At 36.0% G+C, this 24,927-nt stretch overlaps 1 protein-coding gene across 5 annotated transcripts; it reads right to left on the reverse strand.

The window, feature by feature from the left end:
* Window positions 1-374: 374 nt before the first annotated feature.
* On the reverse strand, window positions 375-24,927 carry LOC106099579 (homeotic protein spalt-major). Of its 5 annotated transcripts, none has more exons than XM_013278148.1 (9): window positions 24,731-24,927; window positions 11,496-13,262; window positions 10,359-10,598; window positions 10,003-10,136; window positions 4,056-4,151; window positions 3,392-3,623; window positions 2,608-2,786; window positions 2,315-2,482; window positions 375-2,211 (listed from the first exon to the last, which is right to left on the reverse strand). In XM_013278148.1, the coding sequence occupies exons 1-9, from the start codon at window positions 24,771-24,773 to the stop codon at window positions 1,834-1,836; spliced, it is 3,237 nt and encodes a 1,078-aa protein (XP_013133602.1). In that variant the 5' UTR covers window positions 24,774-24,927; the 3' UTR covers window positions 375-1,833. The 5 variants fall into 5 exon arrangements, with proteins under 5 accessions (XP_013133602.1, XP_013133606.1, XP_013133601.1 ...); XM_013278152.1 differs by lacking the exon at window positions 24,731-24,927 and adding an exon at window positions 24,543-24,714 and having other exon boundaries at window positions 12,147-13,262; XM_013278147.1 differs by lacking the exon at window positions 24,731-24,927 and adding an exon at window positions 24,543-24,713.

Genomic DNA, 24,927 nt, shown 5'->3' on the forward strand with positions numbered 1-24,927 from the left:
ACCAAAAACACTTACGAATGGAGAAAAGTCGCTAGGATCATGTAATTAATATTGTGTTTTCGATAATTTCATTGAATTCCGGTTATTATTTAAAAACCATAATGTTAAGAGCGGGCGCACACTTTTGACTAAACCGCACAAGTTGTCCGATATTCGATTGTTTCGTAACCAATTGTACTGTTTAGTTGCACAACTAAAATCGAGTAGTGTGCTCACCTCCATAAAAGCTCATAGAAATCAAAGCGAGACCAAACGGTTGTACGATAATTTAGTCAAAGGTGTGCACACGTTCTTAATCTTTAATTTCTTCATCATTAAATGCGAAAAATTGTAAAATAAAAGGGAAGGTAAGGCAAAAGGATAACAAAAAAGAAAAGAATTAGTAGTATAATTGTTTTTTTAAATAATTTGAATACTTTTTGGACATTTACATAAACATTTAATAATTTACAATGATTATTTATAGTGACATGACATGACACATCGTATTGATGGCTAAGGCTACTCTAGGCTATTTGCAACTTGTAAATCAATAACTCGTAGGTGCTATGAGAATTTAATCTAGACAACTAAATTGTTGCGTGCGGCCTAACGCCCACAAGCGGTTCTTTAATACTAAGAGTGTATGCATGATTTACGATATAATAAATAATTTATTTAGGACATTTATACACAGATGCCTAGGAATATAAAACATTCACTTTTCATTCGTTCTGAATGAACGAAAACGAGTATAAACTTAGTTATAATATTGACAATTGTAAGCATCGATAAAATGCACATTTGGAAAAGAATGCATTTGGAAACAGTTCGATCATTCAGTCTGTTGAGACGATATTGGAAAATGATTACTAACAGTAACAAAAATCTTTCAAGTCTGTTTAAACCAGTCGCTCACATATATTACAAAGATATGTTGAAGTATTCTAAAGCATACATAATAGCTATGACTCTAAATACTTATAACTATGTAGACCTCAAATGCAAATACTTTTTTAAAATTTACATGATATGAATATGTCATTAACCTCTGTTACAATAGTTAAAAGTAGTTGAATATCTAGTGTGACATTAGCATTACCTTGATTTCTTTTAATACATCGATTTAATAAATTTGAAGTAGAATTGAACCAAACAATACATTGCATAGGTAAACAAATTTTACAATCTCTGAATTGGACTACAGTGCACATTTAGGTCGAATTATTTTCGTCTAGGAGATAAGTAAACAAGTTGGAATGTGGTATTTAAGATGAAAATCATGCATATCGCACTCCAGTTGCAATGTATAAATATAAAATTAATTATCTTTCTGCATTTAACTATTCTTTTCTTGACTACTATCATACATTTTATATACATTTAAAGTTAGATAGATTTATGAAATTAATTTTTGGGATAATTTATAATTACTTTTGATGTTGTATAGCACATGCGGCCGGCGAGGGCGCGCGGCCGCGGCTGTGCGCTATCACAGAGTAATGACATAAACGTGGGACTCAACGAGCCCCCGATTGCCCCAGGCCCGTACTCGTGCGTATAACTTACTTATATTAATACTAGGCGTTATAACACGTGGAATAACAACTCGTTACATGGCGCTACGAACGGCACATCTTACGCTAACCACCGACACGCTTCTCGTGTCGTTGCTTTATCAGTCCTCATTTCGATTTAGTGCTACATCTTTGTACATAAATATGGACGCGTCGCTCGTCGATCCACCCGCATTCGGCAGTCGCAACTTCGCACCGCTTTTCTCGCCAGATTCGCACTCGATATCATTGACGTTGGATTAAAATGGAATGTGCAACAAATTTCAAATTTTCTCATTTAAACTGTGAGTCCTTCGGTGCGCGCGGGCGGTGGCAGGGAGGCGAGCGAGTGCGGGTGCGGGTGGTGCGGCGCGGGCGGCGAGGGCTGCGCGGCGGGCGGCTGCAGCGGGGCGTGCGCGTGTGCGCCGGGCGAGCGGTAGTGCTCACCGTCGTCGCGCATTTGCCGGCTGCGCTCAGCAAGCTCGCGACCGCGTTCCGCCAGCTCGCGCATCGCCGCCTGCCGCTCGTCGCCGCCCTCCAGCGAGGGCGGCCTCTCGAGCGGAGATGCAGCTCCCGGCCGCACGCCGCCGAACGCACCGAACCCGAGCAATCCGGGGAACTTGCCGGCGACGCCGTTCTGCCCGGCGCTCTGCTGGATCACTGATATCTCGTTCAGCTGTAAACAAACCCCTATCATTAAGATTGATTTTTGCCAAAGAAATAAATCTTGTATTCATTTTATTCCAAGTAAACGTAATATTATCAAAAGTAGAATGTACCTTCTGCTGCATGCCGTTGAGGAATGGCGCGTGTAGATAGGGATAGAAGAGGTCGGGGCGGCGCAGCAGGTCGTGCGGCTCGGCCAGCGGGCGCGGCGGCAGCTCCAGCGACATGCGCCGGCCGCGCCGCGACGCTCCGCCACTCCACATGTGCGTGCCCATGTGCACCTGCGATACACATTACATATTACACATATACACGCTGTTTATTTGACAGAATATTATGTATGTCTAATGTACCAAAAACAAACAACATAGAAATTAAGTGACTTTTTTATTTAAGCAATGTGTACCTTAAGATTTCCTTTGGTAGTGAAGGCCTTCTGGCAGACGGCGCAGCGGAATGGCTTGTCGCCGGTGTGCGTGCGCATGTGTATCTGCAGCGCGGACGACGACGAGAAGTTCTTGCGGCACACGCCACAAAGGTGCTTCGACGACGCGGACGGCGGAGGATGTGTTGGCGTGCTCGATACTATTAATACAGATACTTCGATCAGTTTCTATACACATGTACAAATAACTTATGTTATCTCTCTAATTTTATCTTACAAAGACAATTTATATCTGGGGCGACGTTGAACCGTTTGACGGCTACTAATAGCTGGAGATTTTTTTTTAAATAAAGCTATAAGTCGTCATGAACATAGTTTACAAGTACCCTACATGTACATGCTTTGACATACAAAATATGTTAACTCATGTAACGTATTTTTATTATTTTAGTAAATGTTTTTTCTCTTAGTAAGTGTTGCACCTGCCAATTCTGACAACAGGCACCGGTCGATTGATTACAAGACAGTATATAGTTTTTAATTTAAACTTTTTTATTCACATCACACCCTCTTTAATTACTTAAAGTACCTATAATTAAATGAAAGGTTGCAATCGAGAAGTATGGCGGCTATAGCATGACAGATTAAGCAGATTAAGGTGTGCGTTGATACTTATTCCATGTTTGTAAGCGCATGAAGCCACAAACAATTCATTTAATTAGACACTTGCATTTTCATATGGCTGTTGAACGGGTCTTTAAATTAAAAAAGATGCCTTATTCGTTTTAAGTTAATTTGGTCTTACCCGTAGGCCGTTTGGGCAGAGGAGGCATGTCGATGGGAGGGGCGTGCGTCATGGGCGGCGGAGGGTGCGCGGGCGGGGATCTTTTGAGGTCCATCTTATCGGGCGACGAGCGCCTGTCCGGACTTGGGTCCCGAGTATCTTCGTTGGGTCCCGCGGGCCCGTTGCCTCCTTTATCGAAGCCGGGCGGCATGTCGCGGATTTTGTGCGTCAGCATGTGTTGTTTCATGTTGCCCTGCAGAAAAATAACAACATAATGAGTACACAATTTTTAAGTTTATAATTGTGTAAAATATCTGTATTAATATAACTGCTTAGCTACATTTTGCATACCTAATTAAATTATATTTCTATCAATATTTATTTAAGGTGTTTGTTCTTATTAGAAGGGAAAATACACGACTATTCTTAAATTAAGGAATAATTTCGATTAGCTGCAGTCCAAATGTTAAAATATCTACGTGTACTTTCATTTTTGTAGTTCTACGCCCTAAATGGATTAAACAGTTACGAACATGGGCGGAACAATAGAGATACCAATGAGTGTATTGATTTTAGAATTTTGTTTACAAATCGGTAATAGATTAGAGGTGTATTGGCCACCGCCCACGTCGGATCTGTTCGGTGTAGGTGTGTGAGTCCACGCGCAGGCGTCACTCTCGCATACCGGGTAGACGAAGGCGTTCCAGAGGTCCAAAGCAGTGGCGTGCGGCGGGCGGGGGGGGCGCGCGCGCCGTCCGCACTGGCAACCGCCGCCACTGCTCTGGAACCACAAAAACGCGAAAGCTTAACACACGCACCACACACACAACATACATAGCATGCGGTGTTTGTGTTCGGCGGTATATAAACTGTTAACAATATGTCACATAAATATAGTTCCAATTATTCGTTTATTACCGGAACAACAGTAATTAAATATTAGAATTACGAGTCAATGTTTATGAAAAATTTTAGATCGATACTACAGCTGTGTAACTTACAAACATTATTTAAATGGATTATGAACATAAAAATTAAAGCATAAAAGTTAAAGATAAGAGCAATTACATTCATTTCCTTTTATATAATGTTATAAAAGGTGCAAGGATAAAATATAAAAAATAATATTCCTAACTATATCAAGTTATTTACATGAATGGAACATTCGAAAAGTTTTTACATAACCATGAAACTTCTCAAGCGTATTAATACAACTAAATTGATGACATATAATTAGCTGACTAAATTTGTGAGTTATAGATAAGGCTGGTGATTTATTAATATTACAGTCGAGGTCATAACTACAACTTTACTGGGACACTGGAAGTTCGATATCTGTTAAATAGGCGATTCGTATGCGTTATTGATGTTTTTATTTATATTACTCTGCCTATATGAAATGTTTACGCAATATTAAAATTGGATATTTGTCAATATTATGATGTATGAATAGATGTTGAAGAAATTGATCGATGTTGAAATTAAATTAATTTTGTGAGCTCAATTGGGATGAATAGGAGTTTAGAAACCCCACATGAGAAGCAAACATTTTATTTAGCTATGTAACCTACAATTAGTTGAAAAAATGCCGTAGGTTAGAGCGATTACAAAAATAATCGATATAGTAAATACATATAGAGTAACATTTAAAAACAACGGAAATGCAACAACACAGTTTAACATGCCTACTTGGAAATTAAATCTAATATTTATACAGATTTTACATCTTAGTCACTTTGATCATCATCATCATATTGCTGTGTTTATTTAGATACTAGCTTTTGACCGCGACGTTTTTCGCCAGGAAAAAACTTAATAAGCCTTTGTGTTCTTCCAGACTATGTCATGTTATTGATGTAGACATCTATGCAAAGTTTAATCGAGATCGTTTTAGTAGTTAAGGCTTTAAACTTTAATCAACATCCATCTAAATTGTATTTTATTACATTAAGGGACTGTCCCACCACTGGCTGATAAAGGCTCAGATAGCTTAAAATGACGCCACTGTCAGATAAGGGAACAAAATCCGATATTTCCATCATATATTTTACACGTTGGATTGTTATCAAACAATTTAAATTTGCTGGGACACGCTTAAGTAAAATAAGGTTTTAATGTTTCTAAATATAGCTTTTAAAAAGTTTCTTTTTGAAGGAAAATTATTTTAAAAAGCTTGCAATTATAAAATAATAACGTTTAACATTGTATAAAATTAAATTCGTGAAAATACATTCGAGGTGCGAAACGAATTAAGTTTTATGTAATTCACAAAACGCTGTATGAATTTTACCTTCGTAAAAAATATAATATTTGCAATTTTAAATGAGGTCAGAACGATTTCAGTCCGTTGGTTCACATTGGAACTTAAAAATGAATTACCTTGTGCGTTGTCATAAGTAAGGTTTTTGCTTTTTTATCTTTATCACAATCTTATTATTAGTTAATAATCTGTCATGAAATTTAGTTAATTGAATAAATTAACGAGAAAATTAAAATTGGCTTTAATTTACAAATCGTGTCTTTTCTCTCAACGTTCTATAAATAGGATTTAAAAGGTTTATTTTTAGATCGTAATTAATAAACTAAAATTAATTTATCTGAGAATTTAGTAATGAAAATTATAATTGTATGTTGTTTTAATATACAAAAATAGCTTTCGGTTTATTTGCATGATACACGTGAGTAAAAATAATAATAATAAAGATTCTTTATTGTATAATCATTGTTCACAGGAGCCAATGCCTTCCCTTTCAGATACATTTAACAGAAAAGAAGAAGAAGGAAAGAATCCATATAAATTACAAAAAAAAAATACTATTCTAAGTCTAAGAATCTCTTTATTCTGTAACGTATAATATTCGGTGTATAAAAGTTAGCTAATCTTAGTGATTATTGTAGAATATCTTGTTTATGGTTTATATTTATAGGATTTATAAATAGGTGATTCACACTGAATAGTATGAAAGCAACTAGTCAACGTATCTTTACGTGTGAACATTTTAAAGGTAGGCATGAAACTGGTTTCGATGGGACTTATTTCTCGCTAAGCTTCGATGCGCTTGTTCTCTGCGCCGTTTTAAATGTTTGCATTTTAATGCGATTCATTCGGAATGCTTTATTTCGATTTAAAATCAATAAAATACTATTAAGTTATGGAAAAATAATCAATTTGTTTGTTTAGATAAAATTTTAAGTAGCAGTGAAAGCAAAATTAATGTATTCTGTTTTCATTATGTACTAATACGAGTAGAAAACATTTTTACTATAAACTTATCGAAATGAAGTTGTCAGAATTATCAACAATGTGGGCTACTACTGTAGGGGTGGTTGCGATGAGTCTAATTATTATTAAATAGTTATTAGGAAACCAACAAAGTTAAGTTATAATGGAATATTTAATGAATCGGACTGAGAAAGTTTTTCGACATTTAGTTTTAATTTATAATGTGACGTGGGTTTACCTAAACACTAGCTGTTGGAGACCACGAATGTCTAAAGGGTAACTACATACAAGAGACAATTAAGAAGCTACATTATCTTTACTGGTTTACAAAGACGTATGAACTCATTTCAACATCTAGACGCATTTAATAAGTATTGTATAAATTGTTTGGTAATAACTCGGGTATTGACTGTAACTAAATTCAGAAGTCAATAAACTATCGGAATTGCTAACAGTTTGTCGTTTGAACTTTCGTGGCCGGCTGTCGCTGTACTCGTGTCGGCTGCGTTTATTGTAATTTTAAATGCGCCTGTAGCTGTGTTGAATACTCGCGACAAGCTCTAACACAAATAGATTATTTTTTATGGAATAACGTTATACACTACATTTCGATCCATCCGTTGTAAATAGTATCATGTTTTAAGAGTTTAATCTCGATCTCTTCTCGTCGTATGACACAGTTTAAACCTTCGACTTCGGATTTTGACTTTCAAGCCGATCAGGTAATATACAGATTGGGTGAAGAAATAATTGGTTGGTTCGATTCTTGTAAGGTTTAAAGAAGAGATTATTTTAATTAGATTCATTAGTTTAATTATTTCTAATACATATTTTATACAGTTAAACATTTAAAAGTACATGAACGATTTTTTAAACACGATATCTGCCAGTAATTGAATTCATGAAGAGAATGGATTGTTCCAATGTAATCGCCTAATACTTTAGATACTAATATTATCTTTGCTATATAGGTAGTTGCACCTTTCTAAAATGATATAGGTACTCTAATATATTATGGGGTAATGTTCGTACGTTCCGAGGAGATATAAAATGTTTATTGACCTCTCTCCTTTGTAAGATGAAGGGTGTAATTAAGTAGATACGGATAAGCACGACATGAACACCTACTAAAGCTATAAATATGTGCAACCTTTTCACTAACTTAAGACTTAGGTTATAACCCATCTTAGGTATGATTAATAGGTTATATCTATAAAAAAATAAAATGATTAATCCGTTTGTATACTCGTGTTTTTTGTCCATTAACTACTTTATTTTTATCTTTAAATGCATTAAGAATTTTATAACCAAATAAAAAGTTATGTAAAATTTTAAGAACAATTTATGTATTTTGATATCATTTATTTTTAACGTTTATTCTCAAAAACGAATTAATTGTAATGGATTTGCTTAATACATATTTAAATACCTATTGTGACATACGGAATTAAAGTTTATGATATTTTTGTATAATTCGTCGAAAACTTTCTCGCGGCCGGGCCAGTAAAGTTCACGTTATAATTACAAGTGGACACTTAAATTATAAGACGTTTAACTGAACGTACGACATGCGTTGCTCGAGTGATTTGTGAGTTATTTAGACTTTTAGGTCAGTGCGTATGTAAATCGGAGGTATGTAGATATCGGCATATTTGTAATTAAACGTCGGCCTACACCCACGTAGCTTAATTAAACAAAAGTACGACAAGAGGTAACAGAAATTAAACTTCAAAACGGCGCCGTCATAAATAATGTGTATTTTATTGATAAGACCGCTCCACGGACACTTTCAGAAACATACGAAAAATGTTACTTTGTCGAGCATAAATAATTTTTTTATGATGCGAGGCGTAGGTAAAGGCTCAAGGATTTATATGCAATAAATATTTTACGACATGAATTAATATTCCGATCGTTTTGTGTGACGTTGTTTTTATGAGTTATCATTTTAGTGGCGCGGAGATGGACTGAAGCTCGGCGCTCGGCGCACGGCCACGGTGCTGCCCTCTGCCTACTGCCCGCTCATTATAAAACTCGAATCACCATAAAAACACTCTTTTAACAACGTTTATTTATTGAATATAACATTGAATTAATTTCCTTAAGTAGAGCTCGAATTGCTTTATTATTTAAATATAAATTATGATTATAAGTAGCGGCGTTCCTCACGCTCGTTTATGGTTAACGTAATTCCTTTATATTAACGCCAAAATATATTAGGTTGGTACTATTAAAATGCGTATTTTAATGTTACTATCGTATTAAATAATTATCATTATTTTTATCTAAAGCTGAATAAAAAGCTAGATTTATAGAAATCTGAGTGGAAGCTAAGCTTTATTACGAAAGTGACGTTCCCGTCAGAAATATCATTAAGAAGACATGATATAGGCGCCCCATACTATTAAACTACGTTTGTATAAATTAATTCCGAAAATGTAATTTAGATAAGGTCTTGATTGGTGATGGTTCCTAATTATTGTAATCGCCAGATATGTGGTTAGTATACTGAGCTGAGAACCTATATATATTATATGAAAATATCTGATATTATGAAATTTAGGTAATATAACGACTAAAATATTGTTTTACTGAGAATGCGTTCAAGGAAGTTTGTAAGAGAATTTGATTAAATCACCAGTAAGACGCCTACAAGTTTGCGAAGTTGGTCGTCAATTAGTGTGTAAGTCGACGGTGGCTCGGATGCGCCGCTGGTAGACAACGGCTGAAGTAATGCGAGGCGGATATGGGGCGGGGGAAGTAGGGCGGCGAGGTGGGGGGCGTCAACTGAAGACTTGTAATTACTACTTGCAAAATTAATGCACTGAAACTTGGATGAAATGAAACCAGAGCATGAAGTTAGCTGCAGAGCTGCCAAGTCCCTGCACTCGCTATAGCTGCCCGAGCTGCCGGCGAACTTGTGACTTACACGTGATGTCGTTTGATTTAAGTCGCAAGATGTCGCTCCGAGAATTACACCCGCTCTAATATAGTGTTATAAACAACGCTACATAATGTTGTTTATAGCCGTTATACACTGCTATCGCGTTCGTTTATCTTGTTAATATTTCACGTTTTTATTTCATCGTTTATCGTCGATTACAATGGCGCAGTCGTTGCGGTCGAAGCGAGTGTGACAATTAGATGGAACGTCATTAAAGTGTAGCGATGTGTCGCTATTTGTGTAACAATAAAGTAAAAACTGGCGACGCGCCAACACTTTCAATCGCAGTCGCAGCCACGCAGCAAGGTGCGCGGCGCGCTGACATACCGATATCGACGCACCGTGCGCTTAATCCTTAAATTAAATCACGATTTCTACTTTGTATGATATATCATAGAATGAAATGTTAGCGGTACCAAGAAGAATACATTTCAATAACATTATGGACAATGAAATGCAACATACCTTTGTGGAGAATCCTCGGTCACAGACGGTGCACTTAAAGGGTCGCTCTTTGGTGTGGCTGCGGTAATGGATCTCGAGCGCGGAGTTGCAGGCGAATGTCTTGTAGCAGATGTTACACGTCGTGTTGCCGCGCACTGCATACAAATAAATCCACTGTTCAATGTCACTATTACTGTCCGAGTCTCATGGAAGCGTTGATTAGGGCATAATCTTGACAAGATGCATTTAATTGAGTACTTTCAGCGTGTTATCGAGCGCCCGGCGAGACGGTTATTGCTAGTTTGTATTATTAGGATGTATTAGGGAGGGACGGATGGTCGGTCGACCGGGGCGGACAACATCCCGCTATCGCATACCTGCGGGAGGGAACGCGAGGCCGAGCGGGCTGAAGGGCGATCCGCCGAGAGCTCCAAGCGCGGCGAGGGGCGTGGGGTGCGCGGGATGCGCGAGGTGGTCATGCGGCGAGGCCGGCGGCGAGCGCGGCGTGGCCCGTGGCGAGCACAGCGACTGTGACAGCGACAGCGACAGCGATGACGGCGAGGCCGAGGGCGAGGGCGATGGCGGCGACGCGCGCGCACTGCGCCCACTCTCCGAACCTGTCGCCGATGGGAGGGAAGCCGTTGTTGTGATGGTTTTTACTTCGCATTCGGACGCCGAGGCGCAGACGGAGAGCGGCGAAGTTCGACGATCCTTCATGTCTGAGTCGTCGTCGAACTCCCGCGCGACAGGTGCACGCGCGTCCCGGCCGCTCTCGTCATCGGTCCCGCGGGAGTCCGCCCGTCGGTCGCCGGGAGTGGATGGAGTGGGAAATAAGGGGGGTGGAAACGGTCGGTACGGTGGAAATTCAGCAGTGTCAGAAGAATTACTAAACTGAGGAAAATAGTTGACATCAAAAGTGCGCGTCTGTTCGTAAGAAATGTTACTTCGCTCACTAGTATGAAGCCTAATATGATGATGTAATATTGTAGGGTCAGAAAACCTTTTGTGACAGACTGGGCACTGGTGCAACATTTGTGAAGGAGGTTTTATGCGATGCACACCCATGTGCGTTTTTAAATTTCCTTTGGTTGTGAAAGCACGACCGCAAAGCTTGCATCGGAACGGTCGCTCGCCGGTGTGCGTGCGATAGTGCATCTGTAGGGCACTTTTACATGAGAGAACTCTATGGCACACTATACATTCGTTTGGGTCAGATACCTTATTGTCTATTTTATCAACTAATTGTTGTAATTTTGAAGTTTCCGAAGTTTTAGTTATTTCTATCAAGCTCTCCCAAGAGTTGTCGTTGCTTCCCGGTCGCGGAAGTAATGAATTGTAGAATATGGGATCGCGAGACAAATCGGGCTCGACAATGCCATGAGGTACATTGTGAAAAGGCGTAATGCACCCAGAGGAGACACTGCTAGGAGGGGAATGAGGGAATAATGGAAACGAAGGAAATGTACGTAGTCCCGTAGCTATTGAAATTGGTCCAGATATCGGTGAATTCTTACTTGAGAGATTTTCCGGTTGATCTGGATCGGGCTTGACGTGCGGGCTTTCCCTGCCGATCTGGTCTTCGTTGCTGTATTTTGAGTCCATGCTGCAATCATCGTACGGGGACGTCGATGGGTATCGGTCTTGTTCAGCATCGTGACCGGCGTCAATTTCTTCAGGTTCTCGCTTTGGTGAGACGCGGTCGTTGTCATCATAACTCGACTCGCGCTGGCAGTCGTCGTCTTGCGGTTCCGATTTAAACATATCGGGCGCACGGGGCGGGCTTGACGCCGACGGTTTGCTGAGATCGGCCGGAACGTCTTGTTCTTCTCGCATCGCGAACAGCGGATGCGGGGGAAGAGGTTTGTCGCCAAGAGGACGCGGTGGCAGTAAATCATGGTGCGGTGGCCTATATAACGGCAAGCTTGGCGGAAAAGGCGCTGGCGCACCCGGAGGGAATTGAAGTGGATGGGGTGGCATTCCAGGAATTGGCCCCGGCGACAGCTGTGCTAATAGCGGAGGATGGTACTTATCCAAATGTTCCGGTATCGGATTAGGATTCATTTTCACATGCGGAAATTTCGCAGTATGTCTTTGGAAATGAACTTTTAAATTGCCTTTGGTTGTAAATCGAGATCCACAAACGTTACACTTAAATGGTCTTTCACCTGTATGCGATCGAATGTGGATTTGCAGCGCAGAGTCGCTACCGAAAACCTTCCCGCAGTACCGGCATCGATGTTTGAAGAAAGGTTCGTTTCGTCCTCCGGACTTTCCGTCGTACGGCGACATCTTTCCGGATTTACGGAAAGCAAGCTCGTCAGCGAGATTGTTAGCCAGCAGACCTTGAGATGCGTTGTCAAGAACTTCTTGCGCTCGTTTTTGTAGCATCTCGAGAGTATTAGGCTCGTTCAAGGATGGCGGTGGATCATTATTTGTAATGATTGAAGACGCTAACGACGACGATATGGAGCTATAGGGCGGGTGAGTCATCATGGGCGGCGACGAGGTCGGGAGCTTAGGAACAGTGATGGGTTCCGGTCTAGGCGTGAGGTGACCGTGGGTTGACGGCAAGGTTTGGCTCGTAGGAGGAGTGGGTACGGGGGAAGGCTCCCGCGGCGGACGCGGCGGCGACGGCGTCGGAGCCGGCGGTGCAGGCGCAGCGGGCTCGGGCTCGACCTCGTGGGGTGGTGGGCTCGGGCGCTGGTCATCTTTTCGTCGAGTTAGTGACAGTTGGTTCTGGAGTTGACGTATCAGTTGCAACTGGAACACTTGTTGGTGCTGCAGTGTAAACAACGTACTCTGCAGAACGGCGAGCTCATGTAGTGCCGCTTCATTGTCTGCGTTGTTCGCCATAGCGGTCGCGGCGAATTGGGCGACGGCTACCTTCGTGTTCTGTAAAGCTTCGAGCGTCACGTGGCCGGCCACCGGGAACGGCAGCCCCACGGGCGGGACGTCAGCCTCCGGCACTTCCGCTTCGCCGTCGTCGAGGCTGTTATTATTTTCAGCGTCTTGGCGATGTCTCCGCACTTGTTCTAATCGTTTGTTCGGACTGTCCATCTCCTCATCGCCCGAAACGACCATTTCTTCGGGATCGGAGTGCATTCTCTCTTCGCCCATTTGAATTGCCTTCTCATCGCAAAGTCTTTTATGATACAGAAATTCGTGTAGATTTTCGAATTGTTCCTGGCATCGCGGGCACATGTGTGCTTCGGGTTGGTGTCTCGCCTCCTCGGGTAAGACATTGTGTATCTCCTCTTCTGAACAGGAGCCAGAGCTTTCACCTAGAACAATACAATAATTTGTTAACGTTGAAAGAAGAGTGTGTAATTAATAATGGTGATTGGTTTAGCATGTATAGTGTTTATTTGTAGGTATTTAATTAAAGTCTGCCAGTTTTCCCTATCTACGAGAACGCAATAATATAACTGGATGTCTCTTATATTGAGGACTTATTGCAATTATGTGTCACAGAAAATTTATACTACTAAGTTATAAACAGTGATGTATTGTAGCATAAGCATATCAATATATGGTACGTAAAAACCACTAAGCTACGCTCAGTATACCGGTAACTGTCTAATCGGTTGAAAACCCACATTATTTCGTGTGATTAGAGCAAATTAAATTGATTTGGTTTAAGTATGACATAATTTTAAATATAATACACAGTGTATTATATAAAAAAAAAATTAATTCGTTTTGAAAAACACGAGTTACAAGTCTTTGAATGTCACTCATCGATATTGTGGACATCATGGCTATATGATTCACCATAAATATCACCATACTGCTTTCGGTAAAGGTATCTACTTTATGATTTGTTGCACGATATCGCATTTCACAAGCTTGCGCGTAGTAAAGTTTCAATAATCATGATGTGTCAAACATCCGCTGCGGATAGTCTCTGTATGTCTAAAAAGGTATTATTAAGCGAAATTGCATTTGAAACACTATTTAACTTTTCATGGTCAAATTATAAATAATTAAGATCGTCTAGAAAGTAAATAATCAACACATTGCATAAATGTAAATAATGTTAGTTATTGCTACTCAACAACAGATGTCGCTAGTAGTTTAATTCCGAACTAAAAGAATCTTGAATGATTCATGTTTCTACATTTAAAACATAATTTTTCTATAGAAATCTGAGATAACTATGACTTTGTGTAAGATTTAATTTTATAGTTAAATACTCAGAGTAACAAAGAATAACAGAGAGCATGAAATTTTCAATAATAACGTTGCGAGTTTTTCTCTTGAAAACGAACGTATTAAACAAAAGCGAGTCATTTCTTATGCTTATCAACTTGAATTTCAAATAAAATAAAACAAACCCTCATGCTTTTTATCATTGTCGAGGTAGACAGAGACAGTAGACGCTATTGGCGTTTCTAGTGAGCTTATTAGGTCCGAGACGTGACAATGGATATGCTTGTCACAGTAAATTGAGCACAAACGTTAGTAAGTGATTTTTGTACGTGTTAAAAGACATTTTTCTTATAAGAATTTTTTGTTATAAACATAAATAAGCATCCATGTCAACTTACGAACTACAAGATAAGAAAATAAGCTCCATAGTAACGAGACAATTTAATCTAGTTAAATTAAATTGGATGAATGGATACTGGAATATTTCTGAAATTAAAAAAAAAACATTTGTAGTGTTTTTTTCATTAGTCATAACGAGTTTACATCCTCATTTATTCAATAGAAAGTTCAATCTAATCAAATATACATGCAATTTAACAATAGCTACTTAGTAAACGTTGTATTTGATTTTTATATTAAAAATTAAATCATTTGGCAAAAGTCACCTTCACGATTTAAATTAAAAAATATATATCGATGTGATTTTATAAAAAAAATCAAGAAGTTAAATAACTTAATAAACTCAACAATAACAATGACTATATTTTGTTAGAAAAAATATAACAAACCTAAACAAAATTTGAATAAAATAATATCATGTTTAAACATCTAACTTTACGAGTATAAACGGTAAGCGATTAATAAATTAGCTATCTAATTATAGCGGCGATGTAAATAGCCGTTACAGCTTTAGTTATTTCTGGAGTATATTTTGGTACGATGAGAAAGATTTGCTGAACATTTGAGATATAAGATTGTAATTGTTCTTTGAAATGGTTATATTTACGTCGTGGAAATATATTTTATAATAAACTCTTATATTCATCGTTGTCGTTTAATATTTGATTATTACCAAAGGATGCATCGTGAGATATAAAATAGAGATGAAAGTTACCTTGAATAAGGCCGTATTGATAACTAGCTGTTCCCGTGCGGCTTCATCCGCATGAAATTATAATTCAGTTAATTTTTTACATTTGTCAAATTCTCAATTGCAAATGTAAAAATTACCGTTGCCATAATAACCTTGCTTCCTTAATGTTGGTAGCTTGTAGTTTATGGTCCATTTCCCATATGGTTTTTCCAATTTATTTACCCCTTAAGTTTAATAGCGTGAAAATATATTACCGAAAGCGTATCGTGAGTGTAGTGCTTTTTATTAAAGGCTTATTCAAAAATATGCTGATTGCTTACATCCTACGTTACCAGCAACGCAAATATATAATCTTCTCGAAATCTGGAATTTTACTTCTGATATTACAAACAGACACTCCAATTTTATTATATGTACCTATAGATTTGTAGTAAAATAAGGCAAAGACTAGCAGCTGCTTAGTGTGTCTATTTTTATCACCGGAGATTCTTCTAGTTGTAAAATATGAAACTTTTTAAGTTCTTTCAAAGCTACTGATTAGTGTACAATTTTAATGTTAGATGCCAGGTACTTATTATGCTTATTACATTTCAAAGCATTTTCTAATCCCTTTGTTTTTTGTTATGTAGTTGTTTATCCCGTCATCATCAACTTGCCCTTATCCCTTATGGAGGGTCGGCACAATATGTGCTGTTCCATACATCTCTATCAGCCGTCATATCTGAATCCATTCCCTTCTTAAACTTATCCTCTTTCACACAATCCATCCATACTTTCTTCGGTCTTCCTCTTCCTTTGTAGTAATCTACATTCATTCTTAACACTTTCTGGTCTATGTCCCTATCGTCTCGTCACATAACATGTCCATACCACGCTAACCTTTAGCTTGTCAACTTTGTAGTTGTTCATCCCATGTCGCATAAACATACAAAGTTAACCAATATCTTAGTACTCGTATATTCCAATAAGTAATTAAACCTTTGTTCCATATAAGTAAATAATTAAATGATTCTACGCAACGTATTCAAAACTTCAATTAAAGTAAACAGGTGTAGGTGTTTTTAACAATTTGAGAATGTTATATGGTCTATGAATGAGCAATAATTTTGATAGTAACAGAGAGGGCATCGCGCGGATATGAGCATTCCATATTAATGGATGTGCGGTCTTATTCGTATGAAAGTATCGTTTTTTAAGTCTTTCCGGTCGTTGCGGCCCGGACCACTACTAAGACGTAACCGCATTTTTCTATAGAAAAACGCCTTTTTTATCTAAACGCCCGATATGGTGTCGATACACATAATTACGTATAGCTTGCCGTCATTTTTCATTCTCGAGAAGTAGCAATTTTAACTAAAACTGGAGATATTAACTATTACTATAAAGTGATATGTAAAAATGTCATCTATACTATTATAATAAAGCGTAAACACACACTTCTTTGTTGCTTAAGATGTCAGCAATTACAGCATATTTTTGAATAATTTTTTTTTAATAAAAAGCCCTATATTTAATTCACGCTTTAGGCTATATTTTCACGCTATTAAACTTAGGGGGTAAATATTTTTTATAAAAACCGTAATGTAGGAAAGAGACCATAAGCTGCTGCCAACATCTAGGAAGCGAGGCTACCATGCTGTGATCATGTCATGTCATCTTGACATTTGCAATTGAATTTGACAAATGTAAACAATAAAACGATTTTCATTATTTCATGCGAATGAAGTCGCACGGGAACTGCTAGTATAAAAATATATAGGTAAATTCAATTTGAAGTAGATACAATTTTTTAGGTCACGTATTTTCCAATAAATGATTTTATTTATATCTTAAATTTGTATTCGAATGAATGTTATTCAATATTATTCGAAAAAATATTTTAGTCTCTCCATAATAAAAACGACTAGACATTTTATGAAGAAAAAGCGAATGTAAACAATTCTTGTAGTTAGTATCAATGGCTATTCAGTTTCGCCGCGTGTATTCTAAGTAACATATACAAGCATTCCGTTCCTGTTATCATTTTTACGGCGATGTGCTCTTATTATGGTATCCAGAGTGTTCGTGTAAATATTTTAAAACACCTGTCACTGCGGTAATTAATTTGTTTTATAAAAAACTCCTTTTTAACACATCCACGGCAATAATTATAAGACAAATTAAAAAGGTACATCGATAAACTTTATTTCTGTCTACTATTTCTTTCTCTTCTATTAGTAACTTTTTTTTTTTTACAAAGGAGCAAACCATATTATGTTTAATTAGTATCTTAACCACAGCTAAAACTTCAGATATTATACATAAAAACAACAAAGTAGGTACTAATTATTGCATTAGTTTAACTACCAGCCTACAAAAAAAAAATAAGTATTAAAAATTCTATTTTTAGCTTTAAAAATCATTAGTCATTCCTTCCTGGCACAGTTTAAAATGTCAATCAAATTGAGAATAAAATCATTGAATCAACTTATAATTATTTATTTCAATAATGTAGATACAGTTTCCTTACAATTTCTGAAGTTTACAGCTAAAATAACTAAGACAAAAATAAAAATTATAAATTAAGAATTTATTCAGAAAGAAATCCACTATTTAGTAATTATTAAATACCGTATATGAAAACGATATCGTTATTAAATGATATTCGTGTAGGCAGCTAGTAGCATACGAATTATCGCTTTTTGCCGCTGTTTTTGTTCGTTAAACTTCATAGGAAGTTACTAGTACTGTTTCAACTTATTAAATTTCTGGGCATTGATTTTATAAATGACAATAATAATTTGAATGGCTAGGTAACATGTAAAGTATATGGTAGCAGTTTAATATCATCTTAAGGTATCGAATTAGGTACCAATTGAAAAATAAATATGAGATCCTCTTTTGGAAGCTTCATTTGTATTTTTCTTTAGATTCATGAATTACAGTGGGTTTTCACTGTCGATATAATTCATTATAACTTTCTTTTCATTTACTTTAAAAAAGGAATATTGTTAAGATTAAATATTTAACCAGTAAATGTCGACATTAAGATGTAAATATGCCATCAGTAACTAATTTAGGTAATACAAAAATTAATTACGTAGGGTTAACATTTAACATACGATCTAGAGAGATTATTTATTTAAATTGTTTATCTGAACAGTCAAAGAGTGCCAAAGTTATATTAAAAAGAGTTTATCCTTAAGCGAGTGCATATGAAGCGCGGAGGAACTTTCTTGCGGACTCGAAAGCCGGTGAGCTCGCTCGATAAGGTAACTTGGAAAAATTCAAATGGACACGAGATAAATAAATATAAACTTATTTAATCGAACAATTAGGGAAAAAATCGATTTGTTTTTAATCGAATGCCAGAGGTAAAGATTTGCACATTGTTTTTTTTTTAGTATCACGTAATGATTAAAATGTAGATGTTACGTGAAGTTATTTTAAGTTACAAAGTAATATATCGATAAAAGGACTACGAATGCAGTATGAATAATAAAAAAAACTATAATAATTACGTTTCGGTTATGCCAACAACGGACCGCAGAAGATCATTATTTTTAATTGCGTATTAATAAGCGTAATTGTGTTTTTTATTCGGTTGTTAATATTAATATGGCGGCTATAATGAAAATGCGGTCGAATGTTTTATAAAAACAATGGCATCATTGTGACTATCATTAAAATAATTGATATATCTAAATGGATAGAATATTAAAGATAGCAGCTTTTTCCGTTTCATAAGATTTGTTTCCATGACAACAGAAAATGCTGTCTACAGTATCTATCATTTTTTTCGTAATGTAGAAATAAGCCTAAACGCATCTTTGATATATAATTTTTCAATTGCATTATTTACATTTATTCAATTTTAAATAATTGTAAATTAAAGAAATGGAAAAATATATCAGTAGTGTTTGGAAAATGGTGAATTAATTTTGTACAAACAGCAACAGCGCGACACTTGTAACGAGATATATTCTTATCCTTGTCTCAACAATATTATAAACACATTTTTCTATACCATAAAAGAGTCTTTCAAATTCGTTTTAACTAAAACAAATGTCAACGCTTTAATACCATGATTAGCGCCAGCTGCGGATTTTTCACAAATCATGTCATTACTAGCTGTTGCTCTTCAATACATATACAAAAATACAAATTTCCCTTTTCATATTAGTATATTTAAAAACATTATTATGTATAGACTTGCGATATGCGATTCTAGTTTATCTTAAAGATTTGTATTTTTATATGTATTGAAATAACTCAAAAACTACTGGGCCAATTTTAAAAATTCTTTCACCATTAGAAAGGTAATTTATCTCTGAGTAAGATAGGCTATTTTTTTAATATCAACCGGGCGAAGTCACGAGGAACAGCTAGTATTAAAGCAATAAATTACTTCTACCGAAAGCAATGCGGTGATGCATATTTATGGTGAAATATATAACAATATTGACCACTATATATCAATTATTGACGGTCAAAGACTTTAAACACGTGTTTAACTATTTTTGTGGTAATGAAGATTGTTTTCAAATAACATATGAATAACGAAGTGAACACGAAGTGTTCGCAAAAGTTGAAAGCATTCGTGGTGTTATTCTTGAGGGAGGAATATTGGAATGACGCAGGAATATTCCATGTTTACTAAACTATTATATTAAATTCATAGTATTGGAAATCTATTTGACCTTTGATATGGCTACACAACTAATTATCCATTGTTATAATTCAAAGATCGTTGCTGTATGTTTTATTTCGTCATATTAGAATATTAATTTACTGAAATAAACCTGATACCTACAATATCTAGACATGTCGGTAAAAACTTTAATGAAAATGATTTTTTTTATAAAATCATTACTTGTGTGTATCTTTAAAATTTATTACAAGACAATGGATTGTTAATTTCGTAATAAATATGTAATTATTAATTTATTATAATGCATTTTGTATTCTTTTGTATTTAGATGACATTTTTACAAATAGTTATTAAACGCCACGCTATGGAGTATTGAAATGAAATAACGATCGAGGTATATGAAATGAATAGTTCGAGGTGCGGTCAATGTTACCAGAGATTTTTAGGAGTCATCATATCATCGGAAATTAATGTGTTTGGTAAATTCATCAAAACTTTTTGCTAGAGGTTTTTATCAATACTGATAATACTGAAAACTACCATATTAAATTGTAGCATATTAAACAAGCAAAAATTTGATGTGCCTAGTTTAAAATCATATATTTTGTACTGAAGCGTATTTTCTTTACACTTGAAAGTGGACATTTAGTACATCAATCTCTAATTTTACGTTTACGTTATTCTTGTTTATTTAAATGTATTAGGTAAAGAATCGTAATTATTGGTTTACGGGCGTGGCATCTCTTCGGAATGTTGAATTCTTACTAAACTCTTGTTTCACAACGAACTTATCTTTATGATATTATAATTCGGTTATTAAAAAAGTCAATAACACGAAACGAATAAATTTTCTTTATCTCTATGAATTTTTCGACTTTCACCATGAACTTTTTAATGGTCGAACGCTGGGCGATATCTATATTTTTCAACTAAAGAACGAATTTAAAAGTAAAATTTGAGCAGAATTATGACAGTACCTTTTCCTACAACATTTTTGTTGTTATAAATGGTCAGCGCGCACAAAGCGTTTGCTATAATCCGAGATAATGTTTCAGTGAGGACAAAACGTATCATTTGTGACTAGCTACCGATCTTCAAATATTTAGCCGCAAGAAGGATTATCTATATTTGTTTGTTGCTGACTGTGCGGCAACCTCAAAAAGCTCTCCGGCCGGCGGAGATGTATGAAAAAGTTTTTGCAATTCGAATTCCTTGTACAAGAGCAACAATGCAAATGCAATGTGTTTGACAATTTTCAGACGTGTCTGTAGGTTTTTTTCGTTTTCTAAATAAATCGATAACATCGTTTCTCTATTTCATAGCTCACAGTTTGAGATTTGAATTATACCTAAATTATTCTTCTATGCTGAAAGCGTATTATATTGCGATCTATTTTAATGAAATGAAATTGTAGGTATCATTTGTTTTTATCTAAATATTGGTAATAAATGAAAAAATACGACTTCTGAAAATTAGATAGGACAAGTTTGAAACATATCTCATATATAAAATATAATTGTAATTTGTTAACATTTAGTTATTACTTTACTCACGTTATCTGCACGTTCTTCCTCATTAAAATTTTTCGATTCATTTTAAAGTCAGCAATTAATCCACTTACAGAAAGTATAAGTTAAACATCACGTTATTATTCATCATTCAAGGTAAATGGACGCAATATGCATAGATACCAATATTTCATTTTCGGTACGAAATAGAACCGGATTGTAATTACTAGTTTCGGTATTTTAATCATTAGAGAACCATTCAATTTGATTTGAAAACTAATGATTTATACGTTTATAAAAGCAAATATTGCTTACAATTCAAAAGATGAACATTTACATAAAACTTAAACTTAAACCCATATTAGATGGGAGTAAAAAAATATTTTCGCTTTCACAAAATCGTCTTATGTATTAATACAAAGGTCAATAATTAGATTTAAAAAAAATATTATTGATTTTCGTGATACGAAAAGTCTTATATTCTGGGATTCGAATTCTAGAACACGTGAATTTTATTAACTACTGGGCTAAAGGGGTCGATATCGGGCATTATTATTATTTTAAAAAAATGTTTACAATTTAGTATCGTGTTTAAGAAGGTTTCTAAGCAAAATTAAGCATTTTTGATTACATAAGTATTAGTCAAGAGAATTACATATTAAGATTCTTACTACAACCAAGTTATTCTAAGTTACCAATCAAGGCCAAGAGTAACAAGAGCTATATTCAAGCTATAGTCAAACCTGTTGGTAATCATTGAGTTTTTAAATGTTTGTTCTTCTTGTATTTAGCGTCAAGAAAAACTTCATGTTTCATGAAGAATATGATTTGGACGGATTTCAATAGTAAGAATAGATAAAATGCCGCTTCAGAAATTTATAGATCAGTCGTAAAAGAGCGGAGCGCAAGATTAATAAAATTTGACGGCGCGTCATTCTATAATATAAAGCCACTTAAGGCCTTTATCAAAATGTGTCAAATAGACGAAAAAAACCGGTTGAACGAATATCAACTCTATTTCGAGAACGATTTGTTTCATAATAGTTACGAGTTATTTTTGACTTGTTTATTCTAGCAGACGATAAATATCATACTTAAATAAACATACTCAGCTAAGATTAAAAATTGAATTAAATATTTATTTTTATAATAAATATTAATGGGCGTCTATTAAATTACTTATGTTCATATAAGAATAAGAATATAATCAACTCTAACTGGTTTGAATCAACTTTGAATGGATAATTTTAATAATTTCTTCGTTTTAAATTGCGTTCAGAGCGAAGGAAGAGACTTAATACTCGGATACTCAAACAAATGAATGTTACTCCAACTCAAATGAAACTATAATTCGTTGAGGAATCGAACCAAGAATCATTAAACCGCTTTGGTTAAAGAGTTGACGCTAATTACTAAGCCCATAAGGTTATTAGTAAGACTGTAATTTTAAATTACATTACCTTTATTGTGTGCGTGTGCAAAAAAGTCGTAGATATGTTTTTTCCCTATTTATTTCTAAATAGATAGATTTTGATGAAACTTTAGAAAGATGTTCTAAGGGTGACAAAGTAAAATTTTTGCCCCAAATTTTTTAATAATTATAAACAACTTTTTTAAGTTCATCATTTATACAAATGTTAATGTTCCGCTATTAAAAAACTTTATTTAAATTATTAACATAAAACATAAGCATAATTTGGCATAATGACGTCAATACACATGATGTATGTTAAACAAAAAATATAGAGCAAGGGAATTTACAGGTTCATTTGCTACACGAGTCGGCATATATTTGCATGTTATTGTAAGGCGCAACTTATAAAAACCCGCATATTAAATAATCTAGATATGTTCGTGTTTTACAGAGGAAAAGACCCTGATATCCCCCTCCCTTCCCCCCACTTAAGGTTGCCAGCGGGATATCTGATATGAAAGGTATATGCAGAGTAGTACCGTATATAGAAAACGAGTTAATTTATTTATCTAGAGTCTATCAACTTAATAGGCAATATTAGTTTTGAGCTTTTGTACATAATGAGCAAAATTAATTCTATTACTATATTTATAAAGTTGATTTCCACAATTCAATGTAAGTTTTTACAAACGAGCATTTTTATTATACCATTAGAATATTTACAATAACGTAGGAATTATCATTTTATATGCCCTTGGAACTAAAAAAAGCATTTTATTTTTTAAAGAAACATATATCATTATATCGCTATTAAATCAAATTTATTCAGAAAGTGACATTGAAAGCAACGAAAAAATGTTTAAAGGTCTAAAAAATGTCATTACAATAACTTCCGCCTTAAGCTACAATATTTTAACTACATATTTTTGTTTGAAAATTACACAACTTTAACGACGTATACTTTTTCCCTTACGATATTTTATTTTGAGGCTCCTAAACTATGCTTTTTAAAAAATTTAAATTGACATAAACACGTATTTGCAGGTTCATTATTTTTTTATATTTAAAGCAGCTAGTAGCTGTAGCCCGCGACAAGACAAGATAGTGGTTTGATTATTACAAACTTTCATCCACTACTTTATTTTTTAAAAGCCTTTTTATTTACTTTTCAAAATTATTATGCCAAAGGGAAAAACTTCTACATTCTACTTTAGACTTTTAGTGGATAAAATAAGAAAAATTATTAAGTAAACACTTTATTAAGATATTCCAACAGAAGGTGGGAACATACCTTAGCACAGTTTTACAGAAAAGAGAACACAAGCCTTAAAGTCTCATCGACGTATTTTGTTATTTATTATTTTTATACAGCGAATCAGACTTAACTAAAAGTTGTAGAATTTCCTCTCATAAAATTATTTTATGACTCTACGGGCACAGCTTTACACTTTACTTGATTTTTATTACGAACTTAATAAAATATTACTTACGGCGTCAAACATTCCAACAAAAATATTTTGTCCCTATTACTCTTTGAAAGCCAATGAAAAACTCGATTGCTTTCAAAAGCTTACCAGAAAAAGCTCAGTAAGCTACACGCGGATAGAACGATCAAACTTTGTTTTGGCACGTCGAAGTTGTGTCACCGCAATGAATATGATATCGTACGAACACCTGGCTGCGGCCGCGCCGCTCCGCACCGGCTGCGGCTACTCGACGAAAGCTCGTATAATTTAAGCGCGGAAATTCACTGCACTGTTTACTCACCACGTCGTGGGCGAATTTTAGTGCTCACTTTTTGATGTATAGCAAACTTTACTGTGGCGAACTGAATCATCGCGAGAGGATGCCGGTGCCGAGAGGTCCGGCAGCAGCCGCGGGATAAGTCACCGCGTAGTCGGTGTCGAGTGTGAAGTGATGTGCAAGGTGGTGCGAGGTGACGGAGTGGTGAGTACCGATGGAGACGCGGCGCACGGTGGCGGGCTTGATGCGCGGCATGGCGGCGGCGCGGCGGGCTCACCGCCGGCGCATGGCAGGCTCGGGCGTCGGACGGGCGCTCACTCGCGGCGCTGTGCCGTAAGGACGGGCGCGACTCGTTCGGGCGCTATCGCGGGTTGCGAGCGTGCTGTGACGGCCGCACCACTCGCCATCC

The sequence above is a fragment of the Papilio polytes genome, unplaced genomic scaffold (genome assembly GCF_000836215.1).
Source record: "Papilio polytes unplaced genomic scaffold, Ppol_1.0 DF824102.1, whole genome shotgun sequence".
In the NCBI taxonomy this organism is placed as follows: domain Eukaryota; kingdom Metazoa; phylum Arthropoda; class Insecta; order Lepidoptera; family Papilionidae; genus Papilio; species Papilio polytes.